The sequence below is a fragment of the Rhopalosiphum maidis genome, chromosome 3 (assembly GCF_003676215.2).
Source record: "Rhopalosiphum maidis isolate BTI-1 chromosome 3, ASM367621v3, whole genome shotgun sequence".
NCBI lineage: Eukaryota > Metazoa > Arthropoda > Insecta > Hemiptera > Aphididae > Rhopalosiphum > Rhopalosiphum maidis.
Genome location: NC_040879.1, coordinates 45,513,809 through 45,538,434, shown reverse-complemented (window position 1 = coordinate 45,538,434; position 24,626 = coordinate 45,513,809). Strand labels below are relative to the sequence as shown.

The following is a 24,626-nucleotide window of genomic DNA, read 5'->3' as shown; positions in this document are numbered from 1 at the left end:
TTATTTATTGAAAATATAAATTCATAAACCATTTGATGTATTGCGTAGGTACAATTAAATATATTATAAAAGTATGTATTTCACTATTTTCACTACAATTTTTAATTATTATTTATTATTTATCACTTGTTAACTTCACTTTGTGTTTTTATAATAACGACAATAACCATAAACATTGGCTGAAAAAATATTTTATGAATGCATTTATTTTTTAAATTCTTAGAGATTTTTAGTGGCAATTAATAGATTTAATAATAAAACGAAGAAATTATGTTTTTCACGATTTTTCGAAATATAATATTATTGTAACGAAACAGATTATATAATAGCTTTATGCCACAGAAATAATGGATCAATATTTTTGATATAACGATTGCGAACTTCAGACAATTTGTGAATTATATAGTTGTGCAAAATTTAAAGTGAGAAAAAAAGCTTTCGAAAAAGAGGCATTAATAAATAACCAAAATTTTCAATATGCAAGTGATGAAATTAATAGTTTAACATTTGTACAGGCTGTTTCAAAAATCAAAATGTTGCACCAAATCGTTGATAACAATATATTTATAAAAAACATTTTTAGAAGAGCGATTGCTTTTTTTAAGACACAAATACTTTGAATCCCAACTAACCATTTTTTGCAGTAGTTTGTTCTAAGTTCTAAAAAAGCAATGAAGGGAAATACTTGTGTCCGAAATGTTTTTTTATTAATTTGATGTCCGTAATAAGTATTTCGATAGCAAAACCCGTGTCCGCAACTGTTATACGTCATAATATTAGCCTGAACAATAATTCGTCCGCAACTATAGTATATAACCTAAATAATGTATCTATATACTCGTAAAATACAAGCTAACAATATACTTACCCTCGTATACCCAGTCAGGAATGCCATTATACAATTCTGAGCCACCCGTTAATGTCAACTGTACGGTGCTCGTCAGATTATTAATGTCTTGTATGTAATATACGTTGTTATGATCCACGAACGCTAAACTGTGACCAACGGGTGACCACTTGGCTAATTGTAAATCCCAGGCGTTAGCAGAGTTCTGGTTTTGTAACGTGAATTGTTCTCTACACGAATAACATAATAATAATAATCACAATCATAAAATCATAATATAATACCAGAGGTGTGAAGTACTTATATTTGAAAATAAAAAAAAATATTTAAAATAGAAAAATAGAAAACAATCAATAGAATATAAGTTATTTTTTAGACATGCCCATGTAATGTAATGTAATCTTGTTAATTAATTTGATATTTTGTTTACTTATGTCCTTCCAATTTGTTTTCTGAATTCATACTTGTAATTAGCATATCTCTACCATACATAACTAATTTAATCAAATAATATATTATTTTAATTAATTATAACTATCTACAAATTATAAATAAGTATTAAGTACTCTTTCGAAATTCAATTTAAGATTCTGAATGGAACTATGAGTCAAGTGGTCCTACAACGAAGTGATTTAATTATTTTTATTTTTTTTTTGTGTCTAAAAAAACTTTGTGTAGCTGAACAATGTTTTAATTTTGAGTTTTATCAATTAAAAAATTATCCATTATTCGATTGAGTCAATAATGTGAAATCCCCAAGAATAATAAAATATGTGATTTGTAAAATCCCCGTCTTCCTCTTCATTGAATCAACTTCAATGATTTTACAACAAAACATTTATTGTTATATATTTTTTGTTAATTATAATACTAAAATATTACTAAAACTAAATAATACATCAATAACCTTATAGCCAACATACAATTATGTCAATTCACGATGTATATTTATAAACATATGCTACAATGATCTATGATGGATTATCTAAAATATTAACTACGATTTGGACGACGGCGATGATAATAATTTGATGACCGGCGTGCAGCCGTCAGTCCGCTTTTGATGTACAATTAATTTGTATTATGCCGTCCAAAATTGTACAATGTTTTATTTATTGTTATAAGTTATAACTCATTATTTTAATAAAATAATTTTATTTTAAATATGACTTAAGAACATTTTTTACAATGTCTAAAAATTACATAAAAATTTCCCAAGATGATATGAGTGTACTCATAAAATATTTTTGAAAAATATTATAGGTATGAAAAAAGAAAAAACTTATTGGAAAGGTATCAGATATAGTACTGACAAATACTGTAGAAGGGCAGATTGAACGTACATAAAATAGCAAGGTTTTTTCTAATAAAGACGATCATAATCATACATCCAATGTTGAAGAAATTGGTGTTCAAAAATGTATTTCATAAGTAAAAGAAATTTCAAATGAAAGTGAATCAACTCCCATACAAATGGTTGCTCAGATGTCGTATTTTACTCAAACAATATCTGCCTCCTTCCCAACAATTAATGCAATGAAAAAGAACGATTCAACGAATAAGGCATCAAAAAATGCACCTCCGGCAAACCCGATCATATTACCGGAATTAATTATCACCATATAATATTACCTTAAACAACTAACAATTCCTTCTACACGATAGCGGCGTGGTTAACAATAAAATAATATTATTATTTATGAATTGCAATACGATAAATAATAATTTTCGATAAAAAATAATTTAAACATTTTAGACTTAGAATGTTATAGAATAGTGTATAACTACAGTATACATTTAATATAAGCAATAATAATGAATTAACATTGTTGTAAACCATAGATTAATGTACTACCTAATTAATATAATTATATTAAAATCTGGTAAACATAAAATTTCATTTTTAATTTGAATATTATTGCTCACAAGAATACACGTTTATAACTTTTTACTTCTATAAACATAAAATAATATATTATAAAACATGCCATAGATGACCTTACACAAATGGGATAATAACTAGAATAAAACATTATAATAAAGGATTATTATGAAGCAACTAAAAAAATGTCAATGATTAAAACATAACGAAATCCACGATTTGTATACAAAGTACACTAAACTAACTAATGTGATGGTCTGCGTTCATAGTATTCGTACAACATTAAAAACGAACATACTAAATGTACAACAAATAAAAATAAAACGTATAATCTCCAAATTATATTTTTTTAAATCATAACATTATGTTTTAGAAATTGTGGTAATACCCATTGTCTATATTAATATAATATTATGTATAATATAGTAGAAAATGTAATAATTAGGTACAGTATGTGGCGGGCACCATTCATTTATAAATAAATATTTAAGATTGGTAACGATGAAATTTAAATCTATCATTCATTTTAAATGTATATTTAACACTTCATCATTAATACTTGGCATTTATAAATACAAATTACGAATGATTTATCATAAATTTACTTTGAATGATATAAATATATCAATGAAACATGAATACATGATACAACCTATGAGAAATTTCTATAAACTACACTACGGTCAAAAAAAAAAAATTTATAGGGAGGAACATATAACTGTTGCCCCAGGTCCCCAGTATCCCTACTGATACGGCATTTCTATGGACAATATATTATTTATTTAGCCATAGACAATACAAAATAATTTTAAACATTTGATAAACATAAACGACGATCAGTATCGAATATTTGAATTGATAGGATATATTATATATTAGGGTATCCCCTGAGGATTTACCCCCACTGCGATATCTATCTATTCTTCTAAAATAATGAAGATATCATAATTATGTTTTTTCCTAAAGACTCACAAGGGACAAGGGTTACAATTAGGTACTACATGTATTTTATATTTTAATTTAATTTGATGTTTTGGTAAAAAGGTTTTGAAAATTTTGTTTTTATTTAATTATTTTCAAAAAAATCGAAAATAGGCATTTTGTAGAGTTTATTTTTCTGTGCATTTTGACATTTTAACATATTTTTTTTTTCATTAGCATCGGGATTTAAAAAAAAAAATTCACAAGTTTTCTCTAAACAAGAAAAAATATTAAAAACTATGAGATTAATGAAAATAAAATTTTAAAACTTCAATATTTCCAGAAAAATAAACTCTACAAAATAGCTATTTTCGATTTTTTTTTAAATTTTTTTACCAAAACATTGAATTAAATTAAAATATGAAATACTTGTAGCTATAGTCTTTCCTCCTATCTCACAAAAAAAAAAAAAAAATCATGATAACTTTATTCTTTCAAGATACCTATATCGCAATGGGTAAATCCTCACTGGACACTGTAGTTATAGATGTCTAATATAATATTATATATATGTATATATATATATATATATATATATATATATATATATATCATAATAGTATAACAAAAAAATTAGCAGAATATTATGTAATAAAGTATGAATACAGATACTCACCCTGTTTTAACATTAATTATATCATAAAAAGCAGTAAACGAGTGCCTGAATACCTGTGCAATAATAAAACACATAACAATGTTAAACATTTTACATTGAATCGGTTAGATTAAATTACAGTGATAATTTAGAGTAGCGTACTTTTTTGTAGTGATAAGCTAAAAGCAAGAATTGCTTGTCGGCAGAAAGATCGTATTGAAAGCTGTTTTTGACGTTCTAAAAAATAAAATTTAAAAAAAAAACAATTTTTAATAATAAATTCATAGTATAAAAAATTATTTTTAACTATAGAATAAAATGTAATAAAATATTTGAAAATACCAACTTTTGTGGAAGCGTTTGCTATAACTGTCGTGAGTAAATTCTTCACATTAAACAGTACAATATCTCCTTTATCATCTTTCATCAATATTTCGTCACCTGTTTCAGTTAAATACAAGTTGTATGTAATCAAAATTACATTTTAATGTAAATATTTATTATTTTTTTTTCAATTGTAATGTACGCATGATGTATTATACAATTGTAAACAATTTTTAAAATAAGCACAATTGATGAATTAAGTTAGAGCAGTCGCAGTGAGAAGTTTTGAGCTAAGGAACCATCCATATAATATATATATAGTAACAAATTAACCGACAAAATTAAGGGAAATAAAAATATTATATTAACGTATTTTAAAGTTTGGTGTATCTTGGGGGGGAGTTAGTACGTTTATTAGAAAATGGGGAACTTCGGCGCCAGTTTTTAAATGTTTAAACTTAACGCCTTTTCATGACAGGTCCACGGATTTCTTTATTACGATAAACGACACCTTCAAAAACGTTTTGTACGACTTAAATTACATTTTTCAAATATATACAAAAAAAAAACATCTTGCACAAAACTTTCACAACCACAATTTGCTTGTAAATTGAACATTTTATTCGGACGAACACGTCTATTTACGAAATAACAACTTATTTCTTACGAGAATCTGTCGAATTATAAATCAACTAACTGTTTTATGTCTTATTAAATTATCTTAGCTGCTTTACCTATAGCATAGGTTCTTAACCTTTTCTAAGTCATGGACCACTTTGAAGTAAAAAAATATATAAATTTATTTCTGGGTTGTACCAAAAAATATGAACTATAGTATTCGATATTTCTTTGATGGTGGTAATGGATAAGAAAATATAATATATAATATTTATATATGAATATCCAAACTCTAATAAATAGCATAGCGAGCATAACCATCCATGCCGCGCGAACCTGTCATGAAAAGACGGCAAATTTGAACATTAAAAACTCCTCGCCGCTTTGTCCTGGACCCCGTTTGTTGGCAGAGCATCACACCATTCTATACAATAATATGCTTACGCATTTAATATAATGATTTATAACTATTCACCTTGGACCCATGTCCCGTTGAAAAGATTAGGTTCGTAGCTGCCGCTAAGAAGTTGTTGAAACTGTAATGGTTCGTAGTGTATTGCTTGAGGCTTATTGAATATGTCTGTGGTGAAGTAAATCAATGCTCCTATTACTGAGACGACCAATAGTAAAATCAATAGAAATACCAAAGGCCTGTTCTTTACGTTCCATACACATTTTTCCTGAAAAAAATTTTAATTGCAAATTTGTAAGAAGTATAGATATTAATATATATTATAATAAATACGGCAATAAAATATAATGTATGACAATATTAATAAAAAAATTGAGAACTTTTCATCGATAATTTATTTCTATTTTTCTTGAATAATTAACAATATAATATTTTTAAAACTTAAATTATTTTTAAATTTCTTTATTTAGTGATAAATGAACGTAGTGGCGATGGTGGCTGGCGAGTATAAGGAATAATTAAAAACATTAACAAAAACATAAATAATACACTGTCTGGATCGTGCGCTTAAAATTAAATAAACAATTCCCTATTCTAGATTAAACCATTCACACCATGTAAACCAACTGGATAAAATCCTACAATATTTGTATTCGATCGCACATCATGTTTAATTTTCCGCCTATGACCAATTAATTGAAATAAATTAAATTATACACGTAATTTTGACCGGTTCATGGGTCACCAATTATCGTTAAGTCAACAGTTTTAATGTTAGCACCATTTCACCGGCACATTCAATGTTTTTGGTTTTTGCTTAAGTGCGCAAAATTTGTCCCCACTTTTTTATATTTGGGTACGTGATAAATATTTGACATATCCGCCTGTTACAAAATTTTATTGTTATTTTATTTTCTTAAAAATAAATAGTCAGCAAAATCAACAACAACCAAAATTATGAAGTTTGTCTATAGGCGATATACGTAATATTATGGTCAAAAAAGTTTGTGAACACCAAATTTAAATTGTTACGATGAATTTTGAAAATCTCAATAATCTCATCTCTCCGCACCCCCCAAAATACACTTCTAGGCTGTTTAATTTTAAGCAAATGTTCATCGAAATTTTAAATCCTCAGTTTTCAAAACAATATACATATTTAATATAAGAAAGTGTTATGCATATTGTAATAATGTAAAGTACTAAATGCCTATGTTCAATGATGTTTATTATTTATACCATTTTCAACTGCCTATTGGATAGTTATAGATAATATTAAAAACTAAAAATTAACTTAAATTTGTTGATTTCTATAAACTCTAAATATTTAACTGAGTTAAAAAATATTAGTTAACTATTAATTTAAAACAATTTATATCGATAAAACATTTTTTCTATTATTAACTTTTCTGGCCTTGTATGTATGACGTATGTATGTATTAACAAATTTATACAATATGCATTTGTGTTTTATGTCTTTATGTATAATTTTTATAGTATATGTATGTATTTTCCGTAAAGAATTACAGAATTTGATTTACAGGCATTATTTATAAAAGAAGAATTCAATACCTGATGGCAGGGCTGAAAACAAAGTGTTTCTAAGGTATTCGAATACGTATATAATATAATACGTTTGTGTACTGTGTACGCGTACTAAGACTGCTGACATCCGCTCGAGTGTTCGCGCTAGTTTATTGTATTATTTATTTATATTATGTAAACTTTTTTTTTGCTGGCAAAATGTGACTCAGCCACCATACGTCTCCCCGCGTACGCGTATAATATAATATAACGCCACCGTTTTCTTTCAGCGGGTACGCGCCACGTGATGTGTGTAAGCGAAAAAAATTCGCGAATTGTCTGTGTCACTTGGGAATGGCAAAAGTACAGTAAGCCCTCTCTTCTAACTTTTAAATATATCATCATCAATGCAATCCTACAAGACCTAATTGAATTTTCGCGACGATAGTATTAATAATGCGCAACACTTTTATGCTGTATTGTTTTTTTCTTACAATCATCAATTCGTCGAATGAATACGTCATAATTTCGATGGCATCCGTGGTTAGGTCTTAAAATAATTATAGTTTTAAATTGTGTACAAAAAAAAATTACGTATTCGAATCGCTAAAAAAAAATAATTACTACGAATTCGTTAAATCTGTTTGTTATACATTTCAATACAATTATTAATATTTTATCATATAAACAAATTATGTATTCATCAGACGACGAACGGTTGTAAAAAGCGAAAATAAATTTAACATTAAATAATTAATTTAAAAAAATTAAACTATACCAGTAAATTATTTAGGTATAAAATCGATAAGATCATATAATTTAATAACTTTGCCATATTTAGTAAAAATTGTACTTACCTATATTGTTTAAGTAAAAAAAAAAATATTCTTAAAACAATTTATAATGCGTACAATAATATTTTACCTATTTTAATAATCGTTTTAAGTGTATTTCATTTTTGCCCAATGTACTTGCATCCAATATTTTTGTGGATATTATTATCATATTAATAAATGGCTATTTTATAATTAAATCTCAGTGGCTATTACTCTTGCAGTACGCAATACACCCCTGCCTATTATAATTGGATGATAAGTTCTAGACAGTTCTAAGTTTGTTATAACGGAAAAAAAAAAGATTATTTCTGGAATGCAATTAACGTAATATGATTTTTATTATGGGGCCCAATTAGTGTAACTTTAAAACCAGGAACCCAACTAATATGTACGTACGTCATATTATATCATAATCGCTACTAAATCATCAAATAATATTTTGATATAATTTTTTTTACGTTGTACACTAAGAATTTGTAATCGCAATGAAAAACGTCAAAGCATAACGTTGTATTCTCTTGTGAGATTATTATACAGTGCGATGAAATGAAAAATGTATAATTGATTCATGATGTGCAAAATTGTTTCGTGTGATATTATTATTTTCGACAGTAATTTAAAACAATAATTTGTAATTTTGAAAAAATCGTTCTACAATTTCTCGTGATATATTAAAAAAAAAATGAATTAGGTAAGCTCTTTCTAAGAGTGAGCAAAGATCCAGGTTTCTAAACATAATATTTTAACTAACTATAATTCTATAATACATTTAGAGTTTAATAAAAAAATTGATATTATTTAAAATGTTGTACTTATATTTTAGTATTTACTATTATAACCATAATATAATCTATAATTCATGTATTTTGTTAAAAAACGTAAATACTGTAAATGATCTGAAAGTTATAATATAAATCTCAAATTGCGTTGTCGGCAATATTCAAGTACATACTCGCAAATATCTCTCTAATACTTAAATATCAAATTGTATACTAACTCCATCTAAATAAACATGTAAAATTGAACATGTTATTTAATTAAAAAAAGGATTGATACATTTTTTTTTGTTTTGTTTGAATTTAGTTTATAATACTGAAAAAAATGCTTATAGATGAAGAAAATACGTTAACTAAATCTAATTCATATTTATAATTTTGATAACATTATATTGGATTTTAATAATAATATACGTTACAATTAAACACTTAATATATACCGTATTTTTATAATTTGCATTTAATACACTCGAATAATTAATTAATTTTATGTATACATAATAATTTTTGTGTTTTGGCGTACTTATTTCAAATCGATATCGATATCGAAAAATAAAAATTATATCAATAATTAAAAATTTATCGTAGTGCAACACTTTTAAATTTTATATAGATGCGAATGCAGAACCATATAATGTCATTATTGTCTCATTTATCTTAACATTTCCCATAATCCCGGAAATCAATGAAGCGTCGAATCTAAATGATGAATTGTCATCAAACATATTAAAATCCTGTGTGCCATATATTATGATTTTTGTTTTAAATACAATTTAGATGCAAATAATTTTAATAATACGTATAATAGCTCTAGTTTTTTTTTTTTTTTATCATTATTCATTATTTAAGCTCTGCACCTACTGCTACTACTACAATATCTATAAAAAAAAAACGTTATGCACGTGTAACCGCTAGAAATCCCGAGTTTGTGACATAGAGTTTGGATCAGACAAGATCGACCCACGCAACAGGTTTTCGATACAAATCTAAGTATTATTACACTGTTACCAGCAGCACTCGAAGCATACAATAATGTTTTAAAAATAACGATCCGATCACTGAGAACGAGCACATTTGCACAATAGCTATATTATATATTATATATATGATCACGACAAATGTACCTATCTGTATACCTATCTATTACACGTGTATTTAGGACAACGGAACGAATGAACGAATGTTGGCCGGACGCATAACGGAATACAATAATGGGTTTCTATATTATAAATGTAAACGGTACAATATTATAATAATATAATATGATGGTGGATATTTTGAATCTTTAACAACGCCGTAGTATAGATTTCACATTGACGAAGAATGTAAAAACAAACATTTTTATTAAACATACATATTAATAATCATATATAAATAGAAAAAAGATCTATTGGCTCATAGATTCGTCAAAATCAAATCAAAACTCACAAGTTGAAATAAAATTGAGTAGTTCATACGAAGTTTAGAATAAACAAGTGCAGATAATTTTCTAAAAATACTTTTTTTTTCCCATTATTCATTATTTCTAACAATTTATTACTTTTCATAAGTAGAAAATCCAAGATATAAGAGGTCCTTTTAGAGACCTCAGGTCTTTAAAACAATGTCAGTCTTAATGCCCAAATTTGAACTTCGAATGTTTGTATAAAAAAAATGTTTTTATATATTTTTAAGATACTTGGATTTCAACAAGAAGTACTTATGAGAAACTCTGTATTTAATTTGCAAGCCTTATTACTAAAAAATTGAAAGTTTATTAATTTTACCTATGAATAATTACCAAATATTCATGATTTTATTAAGCTTTATTAATAGTTTAACCTCAAATACTTATAAAAAAAATATTCAACCCTACCTATATATTTTTGATATTTTTTTAACTATTGTTATAAAACACATCAATATTTCCCATTCGACGGCAGTATTCATATTGCATTGATATAATAGAAATAAAATTTCTATGCATTAGCATATTACTTTTCTTTAGTCCCTTATGTCTAAGATTTATCTCATAGTGAACTGAATAGAATATATGTTTTCACATAAAATGATCAAAATGTGTATAGTTGCAAATTGAATTTTTTTTAATGTTCGTTTAAAAAAAAACTAACGTAGAATATTGTATTTAACTAACGAAGATCAGTCATTATTTTTTTATTTGTAGTAAATATAATATTTATAAGCTGATACGATCGATTAAAAGATAAAATGTTATCCCTAGAGGCATGTAGACTATATAGTTGGTCTTAAGGTAATTTACCAATCGTTATAGTAGTGTTAGTACGACGCGTGTATACCGTGTAGATACTTTTTTATCTTATATTTTTTGGGTGACATTTAACGTAACGTATCACATTTAGACGATATAAAAAGTTCAAAGTTATAATGCTAAATTATGAAATTCATTGAAGAATCATCTAGTAAAGTTTTCAAAACTAATACAAAAATGCAATTCACAAAAGTGTTATCGACGACCAATACTTATATGAAAACATATTTATGGACAAAATTAATTTTTTTTTTTACACATATTTAAACATATACATTTTAGCTCTAGATATAATTGTATAGCAATTAATAATAACAATATGCTGTATCAAAAAAAAATACTCTGATTATTCTAATCTTTTTTGTGTTATTTTAATTTAACACTACTATTATAACATTATCAATAATTGATATTATCAATTTATTAAAATAAGTATCATATTTATCTATTGATTATTTGCTATCTTTTATTTCGTATATAATATTAAAAATTTGCAAACCTAGCACAAATTTTAGATAGCTGTCAGAAAAAAAATTATGGAAATAATATAATTATATTTAAATTGCTGTTATTCGTGACATATAGATAATTTAAAAGTAATAATAGATTGTGTATCTATTGCATGAAAAATAATAATAATGATAAAATAACAGTCATATTATTTGCCTAATGAAAAAAACGCAACTCAGAATAATTTCAATACACTCAACTGACTGTTTTTTTTTATGTTGTTCAAAAAACACTAAAAATTTGTAACGATATTATTATTAGAATTCCCAAAACATTAAAATAATATTTATTATACGCGACAACAAATTCAATTTTAATTCGTATTATTATATTTGATCATTTTGAGATAAGTCCGACACCATATTACATACCATACATACCGTACTCTGTACCTTAATGGTTTACCTTACAATTGAATTTTCATAAAATATTAATCAGATCACCTTTCACATACGCATACACATTTATAAAATATTTTTGGGATATAAATATAATTATAATCAATCGTTAGGTGACAATTAAAAATTAACTTTGTGTAGTACCTATACGTTAAAACGTTTTTGGCTGTATACCAATATGACCGACCACCACGCATTTTCAATAATTGAATATTTACCTACATTACAAGTATATAATGTATTATTATTGAATAATAATATTCATATAATGCGTAAACATTAACTTACATTTTATTTTATTTGTGATGGAACAGAGGAATGTAAACATAACTAAAATGTCTTAGAACTAATAATACACTCAAAACCAAATTTTCATACAAGAAGATAAAATAATTTAATATTTTACTTGTCTATAAATTAAACTTTCAAGAAGAAAATTAGTAAAATTCTTATTTTAAACTAATAGTGTTCTTTACTTTATCAAACACACGCAATGATTTAGTATATATATATTTTGTTGGTTGCTTTTTGAAAAACTTGTAATATTTCTAACTTAACTGTTCATAAAATTATCATTATTTAATAACAGTCTGTAATTAATTATATAATTATACTCATGTCAAAAACACAACTATAGACCGCCTTAAATTTATAAGTTGGACATATTTTAGATTATCTAGCGGTGCAGAACGATAGTTCTACATCACTATGCACCAGATATCTGAAATAATAGTGCATGTTTCATATTTAATAGACCAATTTACACTACTGTGCGTAAAGATAAGTTTTAATATTAACATAAAATCACTAATTTTATATAATATGTAGGTTTATGACTATGTAAATAGAAGGTTAAAATTAGCTAGCGCTTTTGACTGATTGTGATTAGTGTATATATTTTGCTTTTATAATAGTTGAGTAAAAGGTAAGACGTGGTATAACTCGTATATAATATATACAAAGCGCGTAATTCCTTTTAAATTAAATATTTCTCTCAAATAACATCGGTTTGAAATGAGGTTTTCGAGACGATCTAGGACCTAGGTAATACTGAAATACGTATATTTATTTGACAGTTTTACATTTTTAAACTATTTTTTTCAAACGGTGTCATGCATTTCCAACACTATATTTAGATAGACTAAACTTTTTAAGTTATTTGAATAATTTAACCATAACACCAAAATCAAAATGTATTGACCTACAACGAGTTAAAATTAGGTTGAATAAATACACGAAATCACGTCATAATGAAAAAAATTTGAAAAATCGTAGGATGATGATTGTTGACAAATTCAGTAATTTATAGAAATTTAAATTGAAACTTCAACTTGTAGTCAATTTTGGTTTAAGAATCATACTTAAAAGTCAATTATGACTAAAAATAAATTAGATCAGCTGTTTTATATTTTATGTGGGTAAGTGTTGATATTTGAAACAAAAAGGTGAATTATATTTTGCATACACTCGATAAGAGGTTTAAAAATTGTAATCACCAAAAAATATGTACCTCATTACTCTCTAAATCCAATTGAAACCCCCATTTCAATTCGAGGTTACTGAATAAAAATGTTCGTGTTACACTACATAAACACACTGTATCATTACACCAGTGATCTCAAACTCAAATTACCTACGGGCCATATATTTTTTCAAAAAAAATTCGTGTGCCAAATTTTAAGTGTCATTTTTATACTTATACACTTAAAACTAAAGACAAAGCAAAGATACATAAAAAATCCATTTATCTAAATGTGACTTAATATATTACGAAATTACTTTAATTATAATTACTATTACCAAAAATATTTATAAAAAATATAAACAAGGTAGTTGTTTATATTTGACATAATTATTACTACAAAGTTATCATTGAAAAAATATGATGAACATTAACTATAAAAAATTTTAATTAAAATTTAAAAATAGCTTAACTATTTAATAATTTTTATTTTTGAGCTGCACTTGAAACTTGACATCTTTTCTTTTGTACCAAGTCGTCTATATTTGCGCAAGAATTTCTTGATGCCAAATGTAAAACAGATTGTAGTTTGATATTTGAAATTTGATTCCAACTTTTTGATTTATTTAATTTTATGAGAGAAAATAATTGTTCACATACATAAGAGCTACCAAACATGGATAAAAAATTAACAATTTTAACAATTTTTTTTTCTATTTTTGTTCAAAATGTATTTTTATTGCGGGCCACATAGAAAAGGTACGCGTGCCACTTGTGGCCCGCGGGCCGTATGTTTGAGACCACTGCATTACACATATATTTATTACAAATACAATACCTAGCTAATTTATTTTCATCATCCAATTTTCAATAAATTAAATAAGAAAATTACAAATGTCAAATCGATTTTATTTTGAATATAAAATGTAATTTTTATCATTTTAGACAAGACTGGGCAAGTTTTATTTTTGTTTTATTTAACTAGTTTAAATTTAATTAAATAAAAGTTTTTTCTCAAAATAAACTAACTGGTAGAAAGTTTCTATAGGTAACCTTGTCCATTGTACCGTTTTTTTATAACTTGGTAAATAATATTACATACAACCTATTCATTAAAATATATTTGTATCAATTATTTATAACTAATTAGTATTGAGTATGGTTGCAACTTATAATTAACTATACGGTAATTCGGTAAGGTATTGTTATTAATAATCCACACGTTACAATATTATATAGATGAGTACTCGTATACTCGTTGTAATGCCCACTTAAAATCAATAGCCATGGCGACAAATCATATTACTAACATTTACATAACCATAATAGGCGTATAAAAAATAAAATATTACATAGGTAAGTGGAGTGAAAATCGACCTAACCTAACCTGGTAAATTAATGTGAAAAAACTTTTTTTTAAAGACTTTTAACTTTTTAAGCCCGATACAATGTGTTGCATGACCTTGGTCATTTTTTACTCAAAGTTTATTATAATAACTGTTATCACTTACCTATTATAATTATTATTAATTATGTACATGTGATAATATTATATATATTTATAGTATATGACCTATATTGTAATATAATATTACGTTTATTATCGTGTGTGTAATTTTCTTTGATACATCACCAGCACTTCACACCTCTTTAACTAGCTATAAATTATTTACATAGTAACATATTATAACACACAGTTATGGCACTTATATTTAACTAATTAAGTCAACAATCGAAAATTATATAATATAATAAACGTACATAATTAACGTGACGTATATATTAGGTTAGCTTTCAACGAAAACTTAAGATAGAATTTACATACTTATAGATAATGTATACAGTTATGCATCTAAGAACAGCAGTATTCAACTTCCGTAAACTTAAAGATATTTTTCCGATTAACATTGTTCAAAATAAATATTTATCATCAGATATATCATGCTGTTTTCCAATATAGCATTTTAATTTGAAGAGGACTTACTAAATCATTAAACCCAATCAACTTCAACTCCAATAAAATTATTTGCATATACATATTTAACATATAGTTTAGAAAGATCTACGTCAGTGTCGTATTCATGTTTCACGAGGAGTTAGGAAGGGGCCAGAACTCCCCTTCCACCATAATTCTGAGATAATTAATTAATTTTTACAAAACATAATTTAAAAAAAAAAATTTATTTTCACCTGTATAACATATATTATAGCTGTCTCTATGTTACAATATTATTTCCATTTACAACGCATATGATGTCTGTCTACAACTCTATACTACACTACAGTTCGAATAATATTATTATCTCCTTACATAAATGTTTAATATAATAAAATATAATAATACGTATCTATAAACTTTCTTAACAAAATATTTCCAAATTATTCTTAAATCGATTACGCCATAGTATTGTATTTTATTACGTAAGTAATTATCATAAAACCCCTCGGAGCACATGTACATATTACTGTATATCCGTACGAATCGTCATAAAAATGAGATACCTTGATCTAATCAATTGAACGGATGTATAGTGTACACATATTGCCAATATGCAATCCGTATGTACATATTATAAATGGTATAGCCGGTTATACTCATAATGTTATATTCGAATTTAAGGAGTAAAAGCAATAATAATATTCCTACGCAGGCTATTTTTGTAGTATAATATGATACGCAAAAATTAAATTTTGGACGAGCAAACCATTATTATTAGATAAGTATTTAAGTTTAGATGAGCGCAGTATTGGTCCAACTTTTGACGAGGTGCCCTTATGTTACTCCACTCCGCTCAGCACTATAAGTTATAACTCATAAAATACTCGGCCAAAATTCGATTTAAACATAACAAAGTAAATACTTCGAAAAATATTCTACTTTGAAATAAGAAATTAAAAGTATGCTGTAAAAAAAGTTAAAAAACTATGAGAACCAAATGCAGTGACGCACTATACTCAATTATATATTATAATATATATTTTTGTATAATAATAATTATCGTGTAAAAAAGGCATCCTTGAAAATTTCCGTCAAATATGAGGCAAAACATAGCAAAAGTTATTAAAAAAGTAACAACACGTGCTGCAATAATAATTAATTTACGTGTCATTACAATATTATTATTAAAATATTTGTTATTTCTGCAAAATAATTTACTAAAAATGTATGATAAAAATAGGAATGCTGTAAACATAATATTTATAATATAAATAGGTTAACTGTTATAACTGAAGGGTGTTATAGTTATACTTATAATACAATATTATTAATATTTGTGTTAGGGCTGGCGGTATTTAAAATGTTAATACCGCCGATATCGTGTGTTTATTTTGTTTATAACTGGTATCAATGGTATTAATGTATATACGGTATTTTCGGTGAAAAATCTTTCCAATACCGGATTAAATTATCCATTAACTTTATTTTACAAATTATGTTTGTAATTATTATTTGGCATTAATTTTTATTACTGTAACGTGGTATTTTTGGTAATAATTGTAATTATTTACTACATTATGGTATACTAAATAGTATCTATATCAAATAAAAATAATTTAGAATTATAAAAATAACTGTTATTAGTTAGTTATAATTAACTAGGTACTAGTAGTTATATTTGTATATAAATAATAATACAATTACTATTCAGTTTAAATAATTAACTAAATCTGCAATAGTCACCACATATATTTTTTTTAAATTCATGATAATATGAAGTGTGGTAGTGCAAATTAAATATTTAAGTATAATGGTGCGTAATGTTTGAACATGCCAATGCAGTATTAGTGAAATTTTCGGTCATTATTCTTCTGCTAGGTATTTGACATGTACCTACATGTTTGTGTTTAAGATGTTCAAGTTTGATCTTTCTTTAATTAATGTATTATTTGAATTTTGAGCAATGCGGTAACAATCTAATATTTATTTTCATTTTTACTAAAATATTTTACCGGAATCTTGATTACGGAAATTTATGATTAAATATGTATATAAAATGACTCGCTTGGTGTAAAGTGATTTGGTATTTTGAGTTTCGATATTTCTTTATACAGCAGCACACTAATACACTCTCAGTAGATAACTTGGCAACTTTTGCCACAGTAAACACATTTTGAAAAAGTATCTTTAATCTTTACATATTAACTGAAATGGTGGTCAACATTTAATACAACATGCATATGTTGCCATGCAGGAAATAATAGAATATTTTATATATATAAGACGTTGTTGATTAGTGCATTAGGAATACCATTTAAAAAGCTTCCTATATGTTCAAATAGAATAGCACAATGAAAAAGTCTACATATATTTTTTTTTTATTTGATGAATTAATGGATTAGATAGTTGAACTATAACGATAAGTACTTATATAGTTATACATAGGAAATTTAGAACGGTTTTACTACTGTACTGTAAACTGAAATTATATTGAATTCTAATTATGTTAGGGCCAAGTAAGTAAGTAACTAACTATTAAAGTTTGGACACATTGGACACACGTTTTTTGCCTGATGGCAGTTTTAAGTTTGATACTCAATTTCTAATTAACAAATCTATTAATAAGCGATCTATTATCAAAAATTATAACATGCTTAATTTTAGTGCATTTTTGATCTGAATGATGTAGAAAATTCTTCAATATTTATATTTTTATAGATAATGAGTTATGGATTTTTAAAACTAACCTCACTTGGTTTTTCATCTTTTTCGTCTCTCGGTGTGGCTGACCTCATAATATCATCATTGTCATTTAAATTGAATAGAATTGAGTAACTATTTTCGTTTTCACCACTAAATAAAGAGTGTAAAATTCTACTTGGTCGCATATGTTTATTGAAAATCAAGAAAGAAAAATGTTGGAACATAAGATGACTTAACCCTTTTTCCGAGGTACGTGTAGTTTTTTTCTATTGTACAATTATTGTATATGCCATATAATGTGTAGACACAAAGCGGGGATACTATGGATAACGACTGTACGCGACGTTTTCTGATAACCAACTGTGTTAATTTTAACTGCTTAAATATGTTTCGAATAATATGTATAGTGTACTTGTCTGTACGAGGTTATATATATATATATATGTGTGTGTATGTGTATAGTTTATATATTATAAAGTCACATATTGTTATAGTATGACATATATATATATATATATTACTTTTCATTGCCATGTAGTTGTTTGAACTTTGAATTTTGTATCCGCAAAACGATATATACATAGGTAGGTAGGTACATAATATATTATTATTTAATAAAATATGTACTTATATGACAATATTTACTTTCGTTGAAACCTAACCAAAAAAAAAATATATTTTAAATAATAAATCATATATAATTGAATATTTTATGAATATCCTATAGTAAAAATATATTAACTGATGAATATAATAGAGTATAATCCAATATACATATTATATATATATATAAATCAAATTTGGTACTATAAGTTCGTTAGTTATAACTTAAATTAGAATGTTGTAGCATTTTTAATTATTTTGGTAAGTCCAAAATATAGCTTATGAATTTGTTAGGAAAATACTCAAAGGAGAATAAAAATATAATATTTTTATTTTGCGTGCTTTGAAGATTTTAAAGATGACTATATATTTAAATATTTCGAAATTGTTTAGGTCATACACATTAGTATGTTACAGCAAAAAATAATTTGAGAAAATAACTAGTTACAATATCACAGGAATATAAAAATCTGAGAATGATTAAAAATAATTAATTAAATTATTTGATCATGTAGAACATGTAGGTATAGTTATATTGAAGTTCATTAATTCTATTATATTTAAATTATTACGTAATTATCTGAATAATAACAATTAATTGTTTAAGTTTGATAAATCTGAATATTATTGCTGGGTACTCTTTTCGAGTTTCCATGCTCTGTATTATTGTTTTTCTTCGCTTATATGATTTTTATTGTAACTGTTTTTAAAAATTGTATATTTTTCCAGTGAATGTTAAAAAAAAAAGTTTGATAAACTGATTTTCATCCTCTTTATAAACAAAAGCTTATTGTTTTATAATTTATGTAATACATTGTTTTCACAAACTATTTTAATTTTAAACGATACGATTTCACTTATAGCTATATAAACAAATATATAGTAGTGTGAACATTTTATTATAGAATTTAATCTAAAAATACTTAATAGTAGCTTAGGACCTGAAATTTAACTCTAAGTTGTAATATAACCAATTACAAATTGTTTTGTAAATAATATGCACACGGTTTTATTATGTAATTTGTAACCAGTTATATCTTATAAAGAAACTTACTGTATCCTGGTCGGTGGTATTATTTAGATCTTATAGGTATCATGACGACATATGAATTTACGAGTTTTCACGAATATAAATGCAACATCACTAAGGAGTTTTCACAATTAAAAAACGCTGTCCACAAATGTTCTGTTTAAATGTTTCACAAAATATGTTTTACATATTTTAATTTCATACATAATAGTCGTAACAAAATGTGATTTCACAATACTTATCAAACGTTATGGTAATGCGTGTAGAAAGTTTATAAAACTATTATTGTTTATACTTTATATTTATTATTAATTATCGCTGATGATCTGTCAGTGAGTGTCGTTTTGCTGCGTGTAGGTAAATTAAGATTTTCAAACGTCAATAATAATAATATTGTAATATTAATAATAGTAGGTACCATACGAGTATAATATATAGTATAAAGTAACCACGTATTATAGGTTATAACGTTTTTTCATACAGTCGACACAAAACATCATAATAACTAAATAACATAATATTAAGTAGGTGTGATATGTACTGAAGCCATTGACGTACGATAATTCGCACTCGTCTTGTTTGTAAGGTAAAAACCGGCACGCATATAATTACATTATTACTATGGATTTCATACTCAGTACAGGACCGGTCCGATAAAATTTTCAAATATCATTATAATATTAAATATTAATATGCCAACAATAAATTGCATTGCCATTATAAATTACCTACACGGATTACTGCGGATTCTGTTTGCGTAAAAAATTACTTTCGTTTACCTCGAACCGGTTGAAAACAGTATTACTCAATACATATTGTATTATTTTCTATTATATACTCATGTAGTCATATCACGTCAAAATCAGAAAAAAATTGACTTTACATTTAGTTTTTGAAAAAAAATCTAAATAATAGTGAATTTTAAATACCTATACTCTATAGTTTTACCTAGATCTATGTATGGCTTAAAATATAATAAAATATCAGAAATTATATTATTAATTATTAAACGGAAAAAAAAACGAAAAATAATAAAATATATTTTATAAGCAAATATATAATAAAAATTTGCAACGTATCGCACATTCACTGGGTTCAGTGGCCGACCGAATATAATAATTTATAGAGCAGAGAAGAAGCATTAATAACATCCATCCAACAACCACTGTAAGGATCACAACGAACACATATTAGTCTTAACTCTTTTACTAACGAAAGGGGATGATCCCGAACTTATAGCATACCTGGATAATAGTTGTACAAATGATCAATATTTAAGATAAAGGACGCAAAATGAAAATATCCACATTGCCGCGGTCTTTAATATCTTTATTATAAATAACTTTATAACTTTTTGTTTTTATAATGACATTGCGAAACACTTTTCAACTGTACACAGAAACTTCTGTAGGTAAAAAAACAATTTATAGGTACATAAAAGTACAGACCAATTTAATCTAAATTACATTGTTTAATAACTTTCTCGGCTTTACTCAATATGATATTGTTTATGAGAAACTTATATATAATTTTTATTATTAATTTTACACTGTTTATACGCGCTTTATATTTAATTTTAGAATCTGACCGGAGTGATGAATGTATTAATTTTATAACGACGATATCCAGCTATATTCAACTTATCATTCATAATCTATTTTCTAATGAAAAAAATCTAATTGATAATTCAAAGTTAAAAATAAAAAAATCGTTATTAATTTTCTTAACAATTGGGAAAAACCAAAAAAAAATTGGAAATAACGAAAACTATCTAAAAATTTTGGATCAATTTTAAGAAATTTTATTGAAATTTGAACTTCAAATGGTTATAAAAGTAAACTGTGTATATTTTTATATACCTGTAAATATAAGAACAACTTATGTGGGTTTGTGTATAAAATTTTAAAAAATCATCATAATAAATTTTTGAATAATTTTTTTCGACATTTATAAAATAAATACTAAAAATATATAAATAGATAATTATCTTAAAATCACGAATATTTGCAATTCTTTTTGCATTTGAAAATTTTTAAAATGTATAATTTTTATAGTTAAGGATTAAAAATTGAAAACATTATCATTATCTATTCCATGAGTAATCTTACTTTAAACAAATAATTTAATGATAATAACAAAAAATATTTTAACACAATATTAATTATTTAAATGTATTAATCAATCCAACCTCAAGAAGATAAGCTGATATTGTTAAATATTATGCTCAACATATTTTTTTATATTGCCATAAGAAATACTTATTTTTTATATTTTTAAATTTTAATACTTTTATAAAAACGATATCGAAGTAAAAACTAATCGAGCATTACAAAAAAATGTTCGTCAGTAAGCACATTATCCACACACCACTTACCTACCTATAAGTTACAAATAATAATAAAGAACACTGATTTTGATTTGCCAAGTTTGGCGGCATGCTGGCATTCAAATACCAATCATCATATTATTATAAAAGTGTGATCGAATTTACATCCATTAGAAGAATGCATTTTCATAAATTGAAAATTATTCAATTGAGAATTGGTATAGTAAAGGAAGAAATACGAAGTATAATGCAAATATTATTCGAATGCCTATTTTATTTTTCTATGCTTCTATAGATCCTTTAAATCCAAAAAAGAAAAACTCTCAAAAACAAAGATATATATCAACAAAATATCATAAAACCAATAAACCACAAAAAAATAATTTTGTCAATAAAATATGACATTGACAAAAATATGTCATCAGTATAAATATTTTAGAGCAATAATATAGTTATTGCGTAATAATATGTATAACTCAAATTTAAATATAATTAATATTTAATAGATAATAAATATAATAATTTATTATAGGGAATATTATAAAATTATACTTGTATTATTTGTAAAATTTAAAATTTAAAAATAATAAAACACATATCACTGTTAATCATTTATTGCTCTTCTCCGACTTTAAAATAGCTATTAAATTATTAATGAAAAATTACAATTAAAGTATGAATTATACTTGAATTCCAGTCATTTATATTATACTACAGTTATATAATTGTCATATTTTTTTAATAATATTAATGATTAATTATTATATAATATCGTTTATACTAACTATTAAATATTAATTATATCTACTTAAATTCGAGTTATTTATCTATTGTACTATCATAATTATAAAGCAGCTATACATATTCTATAATAAAGACACTTATTTATCTATGCGATAGTTTACTGACAATATTACTTCATTAACATGTACTGGTTTCATGATAATATTTAGTAGTGATATTTATTTAAGATATTTTGTCAGTTATTCAAAAACAAATATAAAGCTTTTTTTTAAGGGCATTAATTTTTCAATCAATATTTAGTTTTTATGTAAAATAAATATTTATACATATCTGTGCACATAATATAAATTAATAAATAATTATTTAATTGATTTTATACATTATACAACATTATATTATTACAGTACCATATGGTATATAACTATTAAACTATACAATAAATTACAATAGAAATAAATAAATCTCTTGGACAGAACTCAAATAATGTTCATACCTTTTCGAGGACAATATTTTAACAATAAACATGTAATGTACTATATTACTATTACTATTACTATTGTACATAATATAATGCCATAAACAATTTTCGATACCGAATTTAAATAACTACCTACTAAGTACTTTTATACACTTTATGATCAATAATTTTGGATAATTTAAATTTACTATCGTGTTAAATTATCTTAATTGCCCATTATTGTGAGCAATAATAATTACATTTATAGCTGGGTGAGAAATTATTAAATATGTAGAAACATTTTTTAAAATAATTTTTAATATTTATTAGGTACTTAACTCTTATAACTGTAGATTAGGCAAGTAAACATTATTATATTGTTCCCATACCGGCTGGGAATATTTTTTGAGGAATTTTAAATATTAAAAATAAAGACATTTGAAGATTCAACTGAACTATTTTTTTGATAATATTATTGATTCACTATGGTTTGTAAATAGGTAGTCACTATAATCAAATAATAGTTTGATTTAATAATGAACTAACTTTTTAAATAAATATTAAATATAATAATATTTTTCTACCTATATATTATAAATACATATATAACGTGCAAACAAAATGAAACAATCTACAATAATTTTGTATTGTACATCAGATATTTATAAATTAAGAATATAAGCAAATATAACTTAATACCAACAATTTAGAAACGTGGATCGGGTCAAAATAGCACAATATACGATCTTTATTATTATTAGTATATAATAAAAATATTATCTTTCTAGTAGCTAAAGCTCTTTAAGTCTCGCTGTCGTCTCATCATTTCATGATTACTAATGAAACAAGAATTTCGATAAGCATTAGCTAAAAAATTTAAGTAAAAAAATCTATAATAATTTATATTATTAGCACGCAAAAGTGAAACAGATGTTAAACATCACGATTTCGTCTTCAAAATCATTGCCAAGCTTGTAAATAAATAATAATTACTGTTATAAAAAAAAAAACTAAACTTATCGTTATAAAATTCAGTTATACTACAAATTTTTAAATACAGTGAAAACACTCTATAACGAATTTGATGGGACCAAGAGTTTCTTTCGTTATAGAGAATTTTTGTAATATAGAAAGGGTATAAAAGGTATAATACGAGTAGGTTATAGAACAAACCAACCTTTTTAATGTAATATTTACGTTTTTCATTATAAAGAGTTTTCATTGTAATCTAATGTTAACGGTGTTCATTCAATTCTACGTTGAGTGGGCAGTTGTTCTAAGTAGTTATTTAGGGTAGCAAATTGTTGAGGGTATCAAATAGTTTCATTAAGGTATTATTATTTTATATATTTTCCTATGCTTTACTGATTTATTGATAAAATCTTAAAAA

General features: G+C 25.0%; 1 protein-coding gene across 3 annotated transcripts in view; it reads right to left on the bottom strand.

The window, feature by feature from the left end:
* LOC113557084 (venom dipeptidyl peptidase 4-like) overlaps positions 1-24,626 on the bottom strand; it is a 52,299-nt gene that overhangs the window by 13,199 nt on the left and 14,474 nt on the right. For all 3 annotated transcript variants that reach the window (XM_026962387.2, XM_026962388.2, XM_026962386.2), the window contains exons 2-6: positions 5,723-5,927; positions 4,652-4,746; positions 4,468-4,542; positions 4,327-4,379; positions 869-1,077 (exon numbers count right to left, since the gene is read on the bottom strand). In XM_026962387.2, the coding sequence (XP_026818188.1) occupies positions 869-1,077; positions 4,327-4,379; positions 4,468-4,542; positions 4,652-4,746; positions 5,723-5,927 (637 nt within the window). The remainder of the gene's footprint in view (positions 1-868; positions 1,078-4,326; positions 4,380-4,467; positions 4,543-4,651; positions 4,747-5,722; positions 5,928-24,626) is intronic.